The sequence below is a fragment of the Engraulis encrasicolus genome, chromosome 18 (genome assembly GCF_034702125.1).
Source record: "Engraulis encrasicolus isolate BLACKSEA-1 chromosome 18, IST_EnEncr_1.0, whole genome shotgun sequence".
Lineage (NCBI taxonomy): Eukaryota > Metazoa > Chordata > Actinopteri > Clupeiformes > Engraulidae > Engraulis > Engraulis encrasicolus.
In genome coordinates this window covers 10,622,138-10,641,285 of record NC_085874.1, presented here as the reverse complement: position 1 = coordinate 10,641,285, position 19,148 = coordinate 10,622,138, and the positions used below count along the sequence as shown (strand labels likewise).

General features: G+C 44.1%; 1 protein-coding gene across 1 annotated transcript; it reads right to left on the bottom strand.

The window, feature by feature from the left end:
- Positions 1–9,715: 9,715 nt before the first annotated feature.
- On the bottom strand, positions 9,716–17,772 carry LOC134468423 (ammonium transporter Rh type C 1-like). The gene is made up of 10 exons (XM_063222346.1): positions 17,547–17,772; positions 15,872–16,064; positions 15,422–15,572; positions 14,939–15,086; positions 14,248–14,414; positions 13,618–13,755; positions 13,061–13,197; positions 12,408–12,532; positions 11,306–11,391; positions 9,716–9,799 (listed from the first exon to the last, which is right to left on the bottom strand). Exons 1-10 carry the CDS (start codon positions 17,770–17,772, stop codon positions 9,716–9,718), a joined length of 1,455 nt encoding a protein of 484 aa, XP_063078416.1.
- Positions 17,773–19,148: the final 1,376 nt, after the last annotated feature.

The following is a 19,148-nucleotide window of genomic DNA, read 5'->3' as shown; positions in this document are numbered from 1 at the left end:
TGCCAGTCACGTCCCTGCCAGCTGAGGCGAAAGACTGAGTGGGGAAATGTTTGATCACGTGGTGCTATGGACATACTGTACACCCATGGCTGCTCTTCACAACAAAGGCAGTGGCAAGCAAGATTATAACATAAAACAGTACAGAGTACAGTAGAGAGTAGAATATCACTTATTAATCCAGAGAAATGAAGGTGTCCAGAAGCATATATACTGTACATAAATACAGAATACACAAGACATTGCACACATTGCACATATATTAAGCATACAGCAGCACACAATTACATGCATTTAGCCAAATGTAGATGTCTCTCTCACAAAAACATACACTCACACACATAGTGTCCTCTTCTCAGCTGTGGTAGTGAGAGCTGTTGTTAGAAATACTGTAGAACCATAGTATGCTAGTATAGGCCACATTTTCAGTATGCTAACTAATCTACTAATCTAAACTAAGTGCTCATGCTCAGCTGATTCTGAACTGGTTGGATGTAATTTGTGATTAGGGATCTTTTTTTTAGAGCTTTTTGTGACTTTTTGTTGATAGGACAATAGAGTAGGCCTATGACAGAAAGGGAGTGAGAGAGAGAGATGGGGTAGGGCTGGTATTTATCACAGGCCAGCCTTACACCTGGGTCCCCATGGGCGTGCAAGCCCTTATGTGGCTTAGTGCGCTGGGTTCTTATTCTATGACACAGAATGGACAGGTCTGAAACACGAATGTGTGTGATTTCTTTTAAATATGTGGTGTAATTATAGCAAGACGGAAGCAACTCTGCGGTTTTCATCAGGGAGAATTCATTTCCCAGACACGCTGCTCACGTATCAAATCCGAAAGCATTTTAATTACAGTGTAGATCCTTCTCTTCTCAGACGAAACATAAAGTCTGGTCTGGTAAGATTCCTCTGAGTGGCAGGAACTGGAAGACATCAGTGCCAAGTCAACGTGGACCTGTTTCATTCCAACAGATGACTGACTTGGTACTGATGTTAATTACACATGTGCATGCAATATGCAAGGAAAGAAAGAAAGAAAGAAAAAAAGAAAGAAAGAAAGAAAGAAAAAAAGAAAGAAAGAAAGAGTGAGAAGGAGGTGAAAGAGAAAGACTGTTGTTGCACGACCTTCAGGATAACTTTTGGTCCAGTGCTGTGCAAACAGGTGCTCTGATACAGCAAGGGAACAACTTACTTAACGTGGGAAGATAGCAGTGTTTAGTCATTATATCATACGGGGTTGCACAATGCATGCATTTGGAGGGGGAAAACATGATGCAGCAGTACAAAACAAGGAAGGAAGGAAAGCGAGAAGAGAAGATAACTGTTTGTATGAAGTGTTAAAGAAGTATTTCTGCCAATTTCAATATGCTGCTGTATTGCTTATGCTACCCCGGGCCTTGACTTGTCAGTTCCCCCGTTGATGCTGCATTTTTCAGCTCAGCCCTTTCTGAGATCTGAGCTATTTTAATGGGGGCAGACAAATCAAGATGTTAAAAAAAAAAAACGTAAACAAACTCTGCCCCCATTACAATGACCAGGATCTCGGAAAAGGCTGAAGAAAAAAATATATTCTCAAGTACAGACAAGTCCAGAGTATGCATTACAACTGCATGTCGAGATTGGCTGAAGCGAATAGTCCTTTCTCTCCTGTTGTTTTCTTACATGCAGTGGCGTGCACAGACACTTCAGGGGGGAGGTGCTGAAGTGGGTGTTGGGGGCATGTGGAACTTCTGCCTGCCTTAGGCTATAGAGGCGATACATTTTACATGCTTTTTGATTTGGGAAGAATTTTAATTGTCATGTCGTCAACATGGACCACAGTACATTATGATAAAAAAAACGTTCAAAAAGGAACTTTCAAAAATGGCATTTTTTTGTCTAGTAGGGCAAAGGGGTAGGTTCGTAGCCTATGCATGTGCATACTCTTGTGGCTATGCATACTCTTGTGGCTACGCTGTCAAAATAAACCACCTCCCACTCTGTAACTGCCATAGCGTCTATAGAAACATGTGCAACCACCCGTGCAACGCCTATACACACACACACGCACACACACACACGCACACACACACACACACACACACACACACACACACACACACACACACACACACACACACACACACTCCTTCTGTGCTACCACCAAAGCCTGGTCGTGGGGTATGGAATCCGTGAGTAGGCCATCAAGTTAGTGTTTGTATTCTTGGTGGGATGGGCAGCGTTATGTTATGCAACGTCCTCATGCACACACATACACAGTAACACAGAAACACATGTCTCCTCACGTAGCCCTTGCAACTCTCCTGGCCAATGAGGAGAGGCAGCCAGAGCATGTCGGGCGTTCCATAGCCCCCCCAATCTGTCTATAGCGACGACCCCCTTTCTCTCCAACGCTCCCACACTCTATCACACTCTCTCTCTCTTTCCCTCTGTCGCCCTCGCTGACTTTCAGTTTGTTTGTCTACTCTATCTCTTTGTCTGCCCTTCTCTCTCTCTGTATTCCAATGTCTTTCTTTCTGTTTTCCTGCGCGCCCTCTCTCTCTCTCACTCTCCCTCTCTCTCTCCCTCTCTCTCGGAAAGGGAGCTGTAGCGCGCTGAAGAGGGAGGTGTGGCTGAGTGGTGGACGAGGAGCCCAGATTTGAGCATGTGCATGAGAACATGCCAAAACACTCTGCTCGGCAGCTGTTATTCTCATGGTAACGCGGAGGGTTGCCATGAGAACACACAGCAATGTCTGCCTTTCTTCCACCAAGGAGTCTTGGGTTACGTAAAGACTTCAGTGTTTATGTTAAGCATGAGATACTGTATATAGTATGGTAGAGAGAGAGAGAGAAAGGGAGAGAGAGAGAGAGAGAGAGAGAGAGAGAGAGAGAGAGAGAGAGAGAGAGAGAGAGAGAGAGAGAGAGAGAAGTGAAGAGAAGGATACAGTTCATGGACTTGCAAATGCCATACTTTAAAAATAATTTATATCTGTCTACTTCCTGTATTTTCTTTTGTCTTTTTGTTTCTCTCCTCGTCATTTTCCTTCCTCTGCTTTTGACATACAATAGGTGGGCCCTATCATGGCCATCGCTGTTACAGCAATGCCTACATTTACAGGACGTTTTTAATTCAGAATTAAATGGTTTCGTCGAGTTTAATTTGATCTTTCATTTTTATTCCGAATTGTGTGAAAAGTGTTTACATGACTTTTTCAAAGCGGAATTAAGCTTTATTCAAAATTAAAAGTGTGTTATTTTCGAATTAAATATCTCATGTAAACGTAGCAAATGACTTCAAATGGCATGGGAGAGTTATGGCCGCCTTGAACAACCTCTAATTTGATCAGTGGCATTGGAAATCAATAGATGAGGAGGAGGCAGCGGCCTGGTACTAACGCCTCACTGGTTTTCACATGGTGCTACAGGCGGCCCATCACCTTACTGTATATAAATCACTGGGGGGGAGACAGCTCATGACCCTGGTCACCCCTGTTGCGGCATTAACACTAATGCCTCTTTTCCACTGCCGGTTTTCTGGTAGGCCTACTACAGTTCGACACAGTGCGACTCGGTCGCCACTTTGCTTGCTTTTCGAATGGGCACGACACAGCTCAATCGAAGAGCAGAAAGTGGCGTGTGAGTCGCGCTGTGTCAAGCTGTAGTAGGCCTACCAGAAAACCGGCAGTGGAAAAGAGGCATTAGGGACTCTGCTGCTGGCTTTGTCTGTTTTATCTTAAAGCATGATGATTATTTTATTATCATAAATGTGCTTTGTAATGGTTACTTTTACATTACATTAGGCAGATACTTTTATACAAAGTGACTTGCAATCAAGGACGTAATCATAGCATACACAAATATATATATAGGCTACAAAACAATAAGTGCAAATGCCAAGTAGGTTAGTTGTTTTTTTTTTTGGGGGGGGGGGTTGTATTTTTTTTAAGTACATTAGCACAGGCTTAAGTAGAGCACACACACACACACACACACACACACACACACACACACACACACACACACACACACACACACACACACACACACACACACACACACACACACACACACACACACCTTCCAACCCAACACCAACATGCCTTTGAGTCCAGGTCTGGGCCATCATCAGTGCAGTGTAGTAAACAGCCATCTTACTTAAATAGCCCTCTTACTTACAGAGATGGAAAAGGAATGTATTCATACAAGATGTTGGTATGTTGGCAATAGTAAAGGAATGCATTCACACAAGCTGTTGGTTTCATTTTTCATCCTGTACAATTGCATTTTGTCTGTCTGGTCTCCAGTCTACATGATCTACATGATTTTTTTTTTTTTTATCATGAACTTATCAAACCTTCTGAATATTAGACAATGCCACACAGGGCCATAACCAGACATTTTCAAATACCGATGTCAAATACTGTGCTGTACTGCATAATGTACATTTAGAATGCTTCAGTCAAAACACTTCAGTCAAAGTCTCAAGTTTTTTGGGTATTCAGACTGAATTTATCATTGTTGATCATATCGATTTTCATCACATACATTTTACATTATTAAAAATAAAATACAGAGGACATGACCTCTGCGTCCTCAATGGTAGTTACGGCCACGATGCCACAGACCTCCCTGCCACTGGGTGCAAATAGAACAATTTATATCTCTGAGTCTGTCAGTGTGGACTCGAGAAAGGCTACCTGATTATGTAATTCAATGTTTGGTTTACACAGAGACTTTAGCTATGTGGTGACACTATGTCTCCACTTGCCATACTCCAAACTGCTGTGGCAATCAAAGGCAATAGAAAGTAAGGAGTGACTACAAATGAGGAATTAAGGACAGAACTCACAGAAAGGGGAGGACAAGCTAATGGAAGAGCATCTGAATCATCTGTCTGTCACTGTGCATCTGTCATCTGATCTGCGTCATGTGGAATTCCTGTGATTTGATCACATACATTTCCATGTATCAAGGAACAGTCCACCCTTTTTGATTCTCACAAATTTGTGGTATTTCCAAGTATTACACATGATGAATGTGCATATTCAGTACTTATTGACATTATTTGCACAATCACTGGAAGTAAATGGTACAATTAGCATTAAATAGCTGTTTTGCACTCTTCGTTTTAAAGTGCTTTATAAGGACATTTGATGATGCTTTATTTGGTACCATAGACTTCCATAGCTACGCTTCATATGGCTAGACATTGCAAGCACATAGAGAAAAATATGTATTCTCATATTTAATCAGGGCCCAACTACAGATAAGCAGTTTCCTGAAATAAGGTGCACTGTATCTTTAAAAATCTTTTGCTCATTTTAATCTCTGAAAGTCTGGTTTAATTGTCATTTTGGTATGCTACACACATCTGCCTGTCCCAAACTTCATACTGGGCTAACAATCAGGAAACAAGCACAAGGTCTTTCACTTCCTTTGAAAATACATTTTATCACCAAAGGCGCTGGAACATGCGATAAGTGTGCCGACACCAAACAGTAGCCCACCAAGCGTATCAGTGCACAGGTTATCTGGATGGAAGACAAATATTTTGACACTGATCAGCAGACAAGCGAACCCGCTGACAACACCCAATGCTGTGCGGCTGCCTTCTGCTGTTGCTGCTGCTTATTGTGTAATAATGAGCTCGCTGTTGCTCAAGGTTGGAAGTCAGTCAAGCCACTGTAGGGTACATTAGTAGAGAAAGCAAGGGCAAACAGGGTTGATCCAAGGCCAAAAATGACCTGACTACCATTGGTCAGGGCCACTGACAGCTTTGCACAGGCCTGCAAGGCCCAAATGTGTCCCCCACCATCATGTAATATATGCAGTGCAATGGAGACCCAGTTCTGGGCTCTCCATGTCCCTGGGCCCAGAAGGGAACAACTGATCCTGTTGCCCCCGCATTGGCTTCCCTACTGGTGGTGATAGATTCAGTATTCAACATTCACTGATTGATGGTATTTGTGAGATGGACTGCAGGTGTGCAGGTAAGAAATGTATTCCAATAGTAAAACCTCTTTTACAATTGCAAACATGCAAGGGGTGGGTAGTCATGGGTAATCTTTTAGGGAGCTTGTAGCCCAAGGGTTGCAGGTTCAACTCCTAAAACTGTCAGGTGGGTGGAGGAGGTGAATAATCAGTGCTCTCAGTCATCCTCCGTCAATACTGCAGATGCACAGGACGGCTGAGATGGATGGTTTGAGGAAAGACTTTGTTTTGCGATGAGACATAAATGTTCTGGTTCTTAAACAAGGCAAATTAGACATCAGAGATGAGCTTGGCATTTGTGACATGTTCCGGAGATATGGGTCTTAAAGGGACACTGTGTGAGATTTTTAGTTATTTATTTCCAGAATTCATGCTGCCCATTCACTAATGTTACCTTTTTCATGAATACTTACCACCAGCATCAAATTCTAAGTATTCATTATGACTGGAAAAATTGCACTTTTCATACATAAAAAGAGGGATCTTCTCCATGGTCCGCCATTTTGAATTCCAAAAAATAGCCATTTTAGCTGCAAAAATGACTGTACTTGGACCATACTAGAAAATATTTGTTTATTACTTAGTAAACTTTCATGTAAAGTTCAAATTTGGCAATAGGCAGCCCAGTTTCAATGATCAGCATATTTTTGACAATTTCCTGCACAGTGTCCCTTTAACTATTCATCACACTATGCAATAGGGCCGATATAGCCTATCAGCATGTTCAAAGATATGCTGATTGACCAAGTCTGATTACTAGCATGGAAGCAATTGCTTGCAGGATACAGAGTTAAGCATGTTTGTTTTTAACTGTAATGCACATCTGAACAATAGGCCCTATACATTCATTTTTGTGAGATATGTGCAATCTGACATCATGAAACCAAATAGATTAACCCATTAAGACTTGTTACACATGTCATGTTATCAGAATGGAAATGACAAAGTCGTAATGTATTACTAAGGATCCTGTGTAATGTCACAGTAGTATAGTACTCTGGTAGTTAAGTCGTTTAGTCTAGAAATACAGCGAGCAATGAGGCTGATTAGACCTCTTCTATTCAGTAGACCTTTGAAATAATCTACTGCCTACTGCCCCCTTGTGTTTGAATGAATGAAACGCAAGTCACAACAAGGACTAAGAAAGTGACATACCTACAGACAGAGTGGCAGTGACACTACTGCACTTCTTCAGGATTCAGATAGCACCCATCAACGTCAGAGGCAAGTGATGAAATGGCATTCACACTGACGGAGCAGTAAACAGTTGCGAGGAGGAGGCATCCCGAGGGAAGGACCAAGCACGCACACTATACAGTAATACTCAGACTCCATCTGAGTCACTTCTACAGTAGTCACTCCAGAGATGGCCTCTGAGATGCAGCTTGCAGTAGGCAGTCTCAGAAGGTTTCTCTATATTCACTTCTGTGGGCCATTGAAAGCACTTTCGTGACCCCCGCGTGTAACAGTATGCTTTCAGCACCTTTCTTTATTTTGTATAATTACACAAAGATGGGTTTTTTTTTGACACACCTTCGTTATACTAGACTTACAGTAGCCTTCTTCACTGTCATGGGTGTCTATGGAGCTTCCTGCCCCCCTCCTTCTATCCCCCTCTAATATTTCCGTTTCTCTGATTCATATTTCTATGCTTTCCATATCCTCTTCCCTGTCTCTGTATGCTGTGGGAAGAGGTATGTTTCTCCACTTTTCTCTTTCCCTAATCTTACTTAAATCTTCTTTCTATTCTTTCATCCACCAGTTGTATCACAGTAATTCTGAACACTATTCCGTGTATTACCCCTTTCCTAATGTATCACACGAATATGATGCCTGGTTTCCATGTACTTTGATGTGTTAGCGCCACCCGGTGTAATAGAAGCCGGTGGCATCGTGACAATCCTTTAGCTTAGCGTTGCTAACGCTAGTCACGGTTATTTAGCATTTCTTTTTATGGTCTTCTCAGGAGTGGGAATGCAGCCCCAAGCCCCATGGTGATTGTGTTTACTGTGTCTGAACTTCCAGGTGTGTGTTTATTTTTGTTATTTGTGTACAATGTGTTAAGAAATGGAAATGTGACCCTGGCAACTTAGCTAACTCACTCGTTATGCTAGCGGAGTTTTGCTAAGCTAGCTAGCCAGGGCATACTGAGTTCATTATGAGAAGCAGGCTAGGATTTTGGTAGCACTTCTCTGAATCTAGCGATTTTATTTGGTTTTCCCATATGTTTTCACCATGTTGTGCTGCTATATGTTTATTGTAACAAACTACTCCCTGTCTCTGTGCTGTGGGAAGAGGAGTGGGAGTGCAGCCCCAAGCCCCATGGTGATTGTGTTTACTGTGTCTGAACTTCCAGAATAATCACTAAAGCTTTGGATCCGCAATCTTGTCTGGAGTCTTTATTCCATCCCAACTTACACAACGCAGAGTGAAACTCCAACCGGTTAAACGCGCACAGAAATTTGGCAAAATCCATGAAACTGCCACAGATTTTGGTGTCACTGTCTGTTCATTCCACAGAATTAGAGTATGGGAGATCATGTTGCCCTTGGAGAAAAGGCTTGACAACATGAGTAGGCCAGACCAAATGATCCCAGAACTCAAATTGAAGTGGGGACAGCCAGGCTACACCAAGGCCTCGGCTTCCCCTTAACTTCAATCAGACCCACAGAGGATCGGATGCCATTGCCAGTTTCCCATGCAGCACAGGGAAAACTGGGCTATGGCCACAGGTGTCACCCATACAAAAAAGAAATACATTGCATTTATACAAGTCAAGTCAAGTGTACTTTATTGTCAAAAGTCTATGTAACAGGGTTTGCACAGACATTTGAAATTGTGTTTGACCAGTCTCCAATGTGCAGTTAAACTACTGTAAACATACATATAAGACATATGACATTGACAAAAAACCTGCACACACACACACACACACACACACACACACACACACACAGTAGAATATACAATACAATGCAGTTTTATATACAATGTGATTAGACTATAGTGTCAGTTTTCACTGAAATTCATTTTGCGTCCCTGAGCAACATTCGTTTAAGACAGGACATACACATAACATCACATCACAAGTCTATTGCACAACTGAAAAAAACAGAGGACACAGGCCCTATATACAGACATACATGCATAGGCCTACATACTGTACATTACATACAACCCATATAACTTGAAGATATTACCAACATGGAGTGATAACTCTATGCAGTCTTATGACTGATTTAACAAAAGAATCGATTGATGAAAGCATGTTTAAGTCTGTTGTGGTTGAAGTGGGAAACTTTGAAACTCCTACTTGAGGGTAATGGCTGGTATTCTTGGTAAAGGGTGTGTGTGACGTCGGTAGAGATGCACGTGCCCAGTCAGAGCCCGAAGGCCTGTATCATCCCAGTGTGTGTGTGTGTGTGTGCGCGTGTGTGCCTTTGTTGTAGTACGTGTGGACCAATGTTTAACCCTATGGCGCCGAGACATTAGATCCATCCCTGTAAGGAAGAGACATACAGCATAGTAGGTTGACTGTCAGTCCCATGCCAAACCAAATTCATGTATACATACTGCTCCAAAAAGCTCTTTATCAGCATGCAAGACGATGAGGAGATATTAAAAGCACACAGTCTATTGACCGGTAGACAAGCTCATGAAAGTATGAATAGTCCAAAATGGCGACTTCGTGGTCTTGAAAAAGTAAATTTTGCTGTGAAAATAGAAATATTATCCTTCAAAAGGACTTACGAGCTATCAGTCCTCTTGTTTGGGGTCATGTGCAGGTTGTACTCCAGGACGGGAGGCAGAAGTTCCTCCTTCTCTGGCACCTAAACACACACACACACACACACACACACACACACACACACACACACATAGAGACACACACACACACTTAGGGACTGAATCAAATCATGGAAACATACTCATGGACTGAAGTAAAACTAAGCCACCCTTGAACTTAATGACACTACAGCACCCCACCCAGTGAGATTTATTGCAATACCACATTGTACATAGTTGTATAAAGTAGAAGTACTCTTACAGACGTAATTACAACACTAGTAGTACAGTACAGTACGATATTACAAAGTTGAAACCATACCACTAGTACCACTATAGTCTGTCATACCACTAGTGTTGTAATTACATTTGTAACAGTACTTCTACGTCTATTTTATACAACTCTGCCAATGTATCAAACATGTGATTTGACCACTACGACAGAGAGCCAGACTCATTGGTTGAACGTCACTTCTTTTAAAAAAACAAAAAAAAGGTTTTCTTATTCCGTTGGATGTTTCTTCTTTTCATTTCTTTTTTAACTGTTCATTCATTCATTGGCAGGATGACATTTAGACCTTGCGGTCTTCCTCAGATTCTTATCAGAGAGAACACCCATACACAGAGCCTAGTGGACACGTAAACATGACTTGAGTCGGCATGTAGCATGGAACAGTGAGAGGGTCATGTAGTCGTAGGGGATATGTCAAAAACACATCTCAGAGTTTGTCTACGAGTCAATATGTCTGTTTAAACTACAAGCATCACCATGACAAATGTCATGTCACAACATTGCTCCAGGTCACATTCCCCCAAGACACCCTGAGGATGGGATATCGATTACATTACATGACATTGAATTTAGCTGATGCTTTTACCCAAAGTGACTTACAGTTATTTTGAGTACAGGGTATTGGTTACAGTCCCTGAAGCACTGTGGGTTTAGATGCCTTGCTCAGGGGCACTTCAGCCATGGAGGGAGGTAGGGAGTGGAAGCTGGGATTTGAACCTGCAGCCCTCTGACCTGAACCCTATGTCCTTAACCATTAGGCCACGGCTGCCCTGTACCAGACTTCCTTTACCTCTAGCTTCCACCCTACAGCCTCACGTCCCTGTTCTACCACAGAGGCCGTATGGACAGACACGGCGGGTGGTGGGGCCCAGACTCAGAGTTCCCCCCCAGTGTCCCTTGATCCTTGCCTCCCAGTAAAACCTTGTGTCCATCCGTCCTTGCATCCCATTAACATGCAAAGCATGGGCAGACAAGGCAGGGCTGCTGACAGCTTTGGCTGGTCCCAGGACAAAGTCATCTGAAAAGGGCCCCTGCCTGATATGTACAATGTGATGAGTTTCCAATTCAATTTTGACACAATCGGGAGGGGCGATCTTCCAAACTTGCGGGAGGGTCAAACGATGGTAGAATATATAAATGAGTTGGCTATCCGCCCCCATGATGACACCTCTAGTATCGTGCATGGTGCTCAGATTGCGTGTGTAAATGAAGTCACGCAGCAAGCATATCCCGGGCCCGGATACTTCATCAAAGCAACATCCATCCTTACCTCCCAGTAATATGTGTCATCGAAGCACTGGTCATCGGCCACATCCCCCCAGATGGGCAGCTTGAGGACCAGACCTGCGCAGAACAGATAGAATTCAATGTCACTATCACCATCACCATGCGTTCAATATAGGGCATACAAACAAAGTAACACTATACTACACTTCAACACATGTGCATGCTACTTGCGAATTGATATTTCCACGTGTTTTACATGATTTTAATCTAAGTTTAATGCAGTTCCCATTGGAGGGTCGCAGAGGTGATGCAGGATGATTGGCGAGAGAAGGAACTTTGCATAATAAACGGGAATTCCACAGGTTAACAGCTAACATAATTCCATAAATGGATTAGTAACTGTATTCACTTCTGTGGTTAATAGATGTATTTGCTTTCCTGCAAATTTCTATCAATATTACTGCACAAGTTTTGATGCTATTTTTTTTTTTAATTGCTAGGAATATGGGGGGTGGGGGTCTTGACAATATTCCTAGGTCCAAAAGGCGGTCCCGGCAGAAAAAGTTTGGGAACCACTGGTTTAATCTAACCATTTTGATGTCCCACCCTATATCCCATCTTCAATGTACATGCATATACGCACCACAGTACCATAAACACTGCATTGATTTAACTGTGCGGCTTACAGGAGAGCAGCATTTTGCTTCTACAGTACTTGTGTGTACATCGCCTACATACTGTACATGCCACACTGTTTCAATAGGTAATAGGTTGCTATGGGCTCCTAACATGACCAGGTTCCGGTCTGCCTAAAGGGGCATGTCATAATACTCCTAGCATTGAATAGAACAATCCTTAGGTCTGCCTAGGTCTGCCTGAAGGGGGATCCCCCCCCCTTCCCCCTTGCAATAATAGAACCTGGAAACAATGGGCCAATGTAACCTCTCTCTCTCTACTCTACTACTCAGAACAGAACAAGCATACCCCCACAGATGAACTGTTATAATTGATACCCAGTTATGAGCATCATCTCCACACAGTACGGATACACTCAACTCTGCTGAAACAGACATGCAGCCACAAGACTCCCCCATTCATGTACTACTGTATGTCCTGCTAAAGCAGACACCCACCAACCAGTATCCCTCCTCCAATGCCGAACACGATGGCCACACAGAGCCCAGCAGCCTGGTAACCTCCCTGTATGGTGGGGGTGCGGTCTTTGAACTCCCCCACAAAGTCAAACACGTTGATTAACCTGCAACAACAACAACACATGCACAAACACACGCACAAGCGCGCACACACACACACACGCACACAGACATACACACACACACACACGCACGCACACACACACACACACACACGCACACGCACACACACACACGCACACACATGCACACACACGCACACACACAGTGTGAATGAGCAGTGCCACTCAAAACAGGTTACTTCATTACAAAGAAAAAGTGCCATAAATTTGGTGTGTAGAACCCTGGCGGCAGAAAGTATTTTTGCTTGGCAAGTTGGTCTAGCACATTAAAGAGAATCCACATGAAAAGGACATATTACATTACATATCAGTTGACGCTTTTATCCATAGCGACTTACAGTTATTTTATGGGGAATTGGTTACAGTGCCTGGAGCAATGTGGGGTTACGTGCCTTGCTGAAGAGCATTTCAGCCATGTATGTAGGTAAGGCGGGATTTGAACCTGCAACCCTATTAAGTCCACCTCCCTAACCTTTAACCATTAAGAAACTTGACTTGACTACTACTGACCCCTCGTGCCCGTAGACCTCGGGGCTGGCGGCCGCTGCGGTGATGGCCCCCACAATGCCTGCGATGACACCCGGCATGGCGTGCAGGTTGTGGATGCCACACGTATCCTGAATCTTCAGCCTCTCCTCCAGGAAGGGCTGCCAGGCACACACACACACACACACACACACACACACACACACACACACACACACACACACACACACACACACACACACACACACACACACACACACACACACACACACACACACACACACAGTAAAAGGTGTGTTTGTGGTTATTATTTTAGATTATATTGCTTCCGCCAAGCCATTAACCTCATATAACCGGTCGACCTCGAAGGCAGTTATCCCGCTTATCTGCCACTGACGCTTCTTCTTCTCTTACTGTCTGTAAAGTTGTGAGCAAGATCTAGAATCTTCTTTTGGTATCCCAATGTTTAATTTTCCGTTGACTATGTGCATGGTTTCCTTAGATACCGTCTGCATTCCAAGCGAAGGTTCTATGCGCGTCAAATGCTTGATACCTGACCGGTTTCCAGTTTATTAACTCACTGATATGAAGATGTATCCGATGGTGGTGATGATTCCGCAGCAGGAGCCCACTATTAGAGACCCGTACGGCGTCAGCATGAACTCCGCCGCCGTTCCCACGGCGACGCCACCCGCCAGAGTGGAGTTCTGGATATGGACCTGTGGTACAAGGGACCAGGGATGAAAGTGTTAAACCTTTTTTCTTCAGCCCTCTTAAGGCTAGTTAGGGTCCCTTTCAATATCTAACCTCCTCTCCTTTTACTTGTGACATTGTGGTGCGAGGTAAGACTTTATTAACGACAGGATTTATTCAATGGCTACGTTAACATGGTGTTTTTAATTCCAAATTGATAATTTGGATTTAAAATAGTTCCATCGAGTTTACTTTGATCTTTCATTTATTTCCTAATTGTGGAATGCTTACTTGGTGTTTTAAAAGCGGAATTAAGTTCCATACAGAATTAAAGTAAGTTAATTCCAAATTAAATGTCTCATTGTCTCATGTAAACATAGCAAATATGTCACAAAAAGCACGATTGAAAAGTTATTTTCTCCTTTGTAATGCTGTGTGGAACTTTATGCCCCCTCCAGGCCACAAACTGAAAGGCTCGACACCCACTCGGAGTATCCGGACGGAAGGGCAAGGCTCACCATGTCGACTTTGCCTTCCTTCTGGAAGACGCTGGAGATGGCGACAGTGGTGAGAACCGTGGCGGCGAGCGACAGGTAGGTGTTGATGACAGTGCGGTGCTGGCCGTCACCGTGGTCTGTGATGGCCGAGTTGAAACTGGGCCAGAAAACCCACAGGAACAAGGTACCTACGGGCAGCAGCACAGGGGTTTTTATATACAGTGTATATATTTTGTTTTTCTTGGAGACAGTTTCCTACCTTTATTATCAGATAGGGCAGTAGAGTAGAAGACAGGGGTGTGTGTACACAGTAAAATAAACCAGAAGCGTGAATTCAGCAATTAAAGAGTCAATTTAACATCTTCTAAAGTGTATTTGGACCCAGAGTACTCTCTAAGTGTTGACTTAACGCTGTATTTTTTATGTGTCCTCTCTACTGTGATACACTGTAAAACACTGCACGCTTGGCCACTTTTATACACATACAGTAGCCTATATGCAACACATAGTCAAGGGCAACTACTAAAGCCTCAAACAAATGTTTAAAAACATATATACAAACTAGAAATGCACCTAGAGAGCACATGTACCTCCGCCCTCTGATAGACTGAAACACACACGCACCGCAAACGTACAAACAAAGGAACGGATGATCACATAAGCTCCTTGGCAAAGGTAATGAAGCAAGAGATTGCGGCGAGAAGAATCTCACCGATCATGGCGAAGACGTCAGAGTGGTAGGTGGAGCCCATCAGATGCTTGCTCTGCCCCAGGTCGGGCCGGTACAGCACCCAGGAGATGGCCAGACCATAATATGCCCCAAAGGTGTGGATCACCATGGAGCCGCCGGCATCTTTGGCCTGTGTGTCAAAAGCAGCTTACTCTTCAGGAGTGGTAATAAACATACACATACAACAAACAAATAAACCATTACACACACAGCCTCTCGTGTTAGAACGCTTATACAGTGTGTTGTTGAGGTCTCAGCGGTGAAGAGATTTTGTATAGAGAATGTTCTACTGATTGTCACTATGATCACGATCATGTCAGCAAAAGGCAGAGTTGTGTGTGTATGTGTGTATGTGTGTACGTGCGTGTGTGTGTGTGTGAGAGAGAGTGTGTGCTTGAGTGTGTGCGTGTTTGTGTTTATGAGGATGATGTGAGGATGATGTGAGGTATACAGTAGGCTACTTGCATGGAGGAGGCTGAGGATGATGTACTCCTCGACGGCGAAGAGCGTGATTCCCAGCAGGGTCATGACCATCAGCTGCACGGGGCTCACCTTCCCCAGCACCGCCCCTAAGGCGATCAGGACAGCCGCGATGCAGAAGTCTGCGTTGATCAAGCTGACACAGACAGACAGACAGACAGACAGGCAGGCAGACAGGCAGACAGACAGACAGACAGACAGACAGACAGACACACACACACACACACACACACACACACACACACAGACACATGCGTACAGAGAGACATGGGTGAAATGGATTCATTAGTATGACGTGCGGTACGTTTTACTTATGCGATTTACTGTTGATTGACGGAGACCAGGACTGCCAAACTAAATTGCCTATTGATGGTGAGACAAAATAAAGCTCAGTCTGAACTGAACTGGACTGGACTGGACTGAAGTGACACCTACCTCTCTAGGCCGATCTTGATCTTGCCGTCGGTGTGGTCGAGCGAGTGGAACCAGCCCTGCATCAGCAGTGACCACTGGATGCCGAAGGCGGCGATGAGGAAGTTGAAGCCGATGCTGCTGAAGCTGTAGCGCTTCAGGAAGGCGTACAGCAGCCCGATGCCCAGGAAGACCATCACATGCACGTCTGTGAAGCCTGTGGACGGGACAGAAAGACCATCACATGCACGTCTGTGAAGCCTGTGGACGGGACAGAAAGACCATCACATGCACGTCTGTGAAGCCTGTGGACGGGACAGAAAAACCATCACATGCACGTCTGTGAAGCCTGTGGACAGCACAGAAAGTCCATCACATGCACGTCTGTGAAGCCTGTGGACAGGACAGAAAGACCATCACATGCACGTCTGTTAAGCCTGTGGACAGGACAGAAAGACCATCACGTGCACGTCTGTGAAGCCTGTGGACAGGACAGAAAAATCATAACATGCACGTCTGTGAAGCCTGTGGACAGGACAGAAAGATCATAACATGCACGTCTGTGAAGCCTGTGGACAGGACAGAAAGACCATCACGTGCACGTCTGTAAAGCCTGTGGACAGGACAGAAAGATCATAACATGCACGTCTGTGAAGCCTGTGGATAGGACGGGACAGGGCAGGGCAGGGCAGGGCAGGGCAGGGCAGGGCAGGGCAGGGCAGGGCAGGGCAGGGCAGGGCAGGGCAGGGCAGGAGACGACACGAAAGGATAGGATAGGATAGGAATCAATTTCTTTTGCCCATCACTGACATCAACACAAGAATGCCGTCATCGGTGCAAGTCAAAACGGTCACTTCTCGCCCTGGGAATAGTGGCAGTGGAAGAGGTATGGAGTCACAACAACCACTCACACCTCACAGAGAGAGGAGGACACACATACTCACCCTCTGGAGGACGCATGCACGCAGCTAATAACATAATGTGTACACCCAAAGGGATCCCCACAAGGATGCACACACCCACCCACATACACAAACGTTTACATAACAGTGGGCCTCACAGTTACCTCAGCTTTAGATTGTGGAAAGTTTATCACTGGACATCCTACTGTCTACAACGGGGGTGGGGAACCTTTTTCATTTGAGGGGCCACTTCAAATGCCTCCAAGTGTCATAAACGTCCTCCAAGGTCATACTATGACCACCACAAACCAGGATTTGCCCCTGCACTTTAGGCCTATATTGCAGGCACCCCACCAGGTCCTCTGAATATTCCTTCACAAAAATGTGTCATATTTCATGTGAAGCTGCATAAAATTAAAATTATATCGGGTAAAAACGGGATAAAACGGCCTAAAGGGCCATACACGGCCCTCGAGACATAGGTTCCCCACCCCTGCTCTACAACAAGGTATGGTGTTTATGTCACTGGGTACAGTGTAGCAAGTCCCAATTCCAAAGCCATACTGGGAAGTCTCACGCCACTTCACTTACAGTCAGTTCACACTGGGGATAGCGGACACAATCTCAAGGAACTCGGCATAGAAACATACCTGTTTAATTGGAATTATTTAAAAGTACTTCTGAAAGCGAGTTTTAAGCAAACAAAATACAAATATTATTGTCACCTTCATATCTCCTCAATAATTTCTCTTCAATTAGAGTTATCATGTTCCAAGCTTTACAAAAAGGGCACTTACTTGGGTACCTGAAGTAGAAGTCATTCTCAACATCACTGGAGATGTTGTGCTCTTTTCTGTACTCTGACCAGCGAGTACTCGACTCTTCGTCGTACCGAATGAACACCCCGAACAGGATAATCATAGCCGTTTGCCAAACGACGCAAACAGCCGGCAAGCTTATTCTCATGTAGGGCTTCTTGGGCCTATCGCAGCATTTTGTGACGCTGTGCAGACAATTTCCCATCGTTGGCAGCGTCGGGTGCTCCGGATGCGTCTGTTCAGCTGTACTGTGTGCACTGCAGTGAGGGAGGATGGTACCTGCACCTGATGCACACGCACACATACATATGGCCTGTGTGGAGCGAGGGGCGTGTACTGACTGCCAGGAGCCGGCCCCCAGTGACTTCTTCCCCCCTAATAAATGCCTTAAGTTGAAAATCTTGTCTGTCCGTGTTGGGTGGTTGGGTGTTGCTTGCTAATAGGGGTCTAAATCCCAGCCTCCATGAGGGTTTTTTACCTTCGCCAGAAGGTTATGTTTTGCCCGCCGTGTATTTATTTATTTATTTGTGAATATGTCTGTTTGTTTGTTTGTACTTCGTATAACTCAGTCAGAACTGAGCCGATTTTTATGAAATTTAGTGGGATGATTGGTCATGACCCAAGGAACAATCGAATAGTTTTTGGGAGTGATTGGGTCAAAGCTCAAGGTCAAGGTCACGAAAAGGTCAAAAACGTTTTTCTTTGCCAAGCACTATATACCAGAACAACGTATGCATGCTGAATTGACTAAGAGGTCAAGACTGGGCCAAAAATGTAATATTACGATATTCCGGTCCAATTGAAATGAAACTAACACCAAAATTTGGAGAATGTTATGCCCCACACTCTGAAGATGGGCAGAAAAAAATAAGTGGCGTAGGCGAAGGTTTGCGCTCTACAGAGTGCCCATTCTAGTTTGTGAATATGTTTGTTTGTTTGTTTGTTTGTTTGTTTGTACTTCGTATAACTCAGTCAGAACTGAGCCGATTTTTATGAAATTTAGTGGGATGATTCGTCATGACCCAAGGAACAATCGATTAGTTTTTGGGAGTGATTGGGTCAAAGGTCAAAGGTCAAGGTCACGAAAAGGTCAAAAACGTAAATTGAGCCGATTTTTATGAAATTTAGTGGGATGATTGGTCATGACCCAAGGAACAATCGATTACTTTTTTGGGAGTGATTGGGTCAAAGGTCAAAGGTCAAGGTCACGAAAAGGTCAAAAACGTAAACTGAGCCGATTTTTATGAAATTTAGTGGGATGATTGGTCATGACCCAAGGAACAATCGATTACTTTTTGGGAGTGATTGGGTCAAAGGTCAAGGTCAAGGTCACGAAAAGGTCAAAAACGTAAATTGAGCCGATTTTTATGAAATTTACTGGGATGATTGGTCATGACCCAAGGAACAATCGATTACTTTTCGGGAGTGATTGGGTCAAAGGTCAAGGTCAAGGTCACGAAAAGGTCAAAAACATTTTTCTTTGCCAAGCAGTATATGCCAGAACAACGTGTGCATGCTGAATTGAATAAGAGGTCAATGTTAGAATGTTATGCCCCACACTCTGAAGATGGCCAGAAAAAA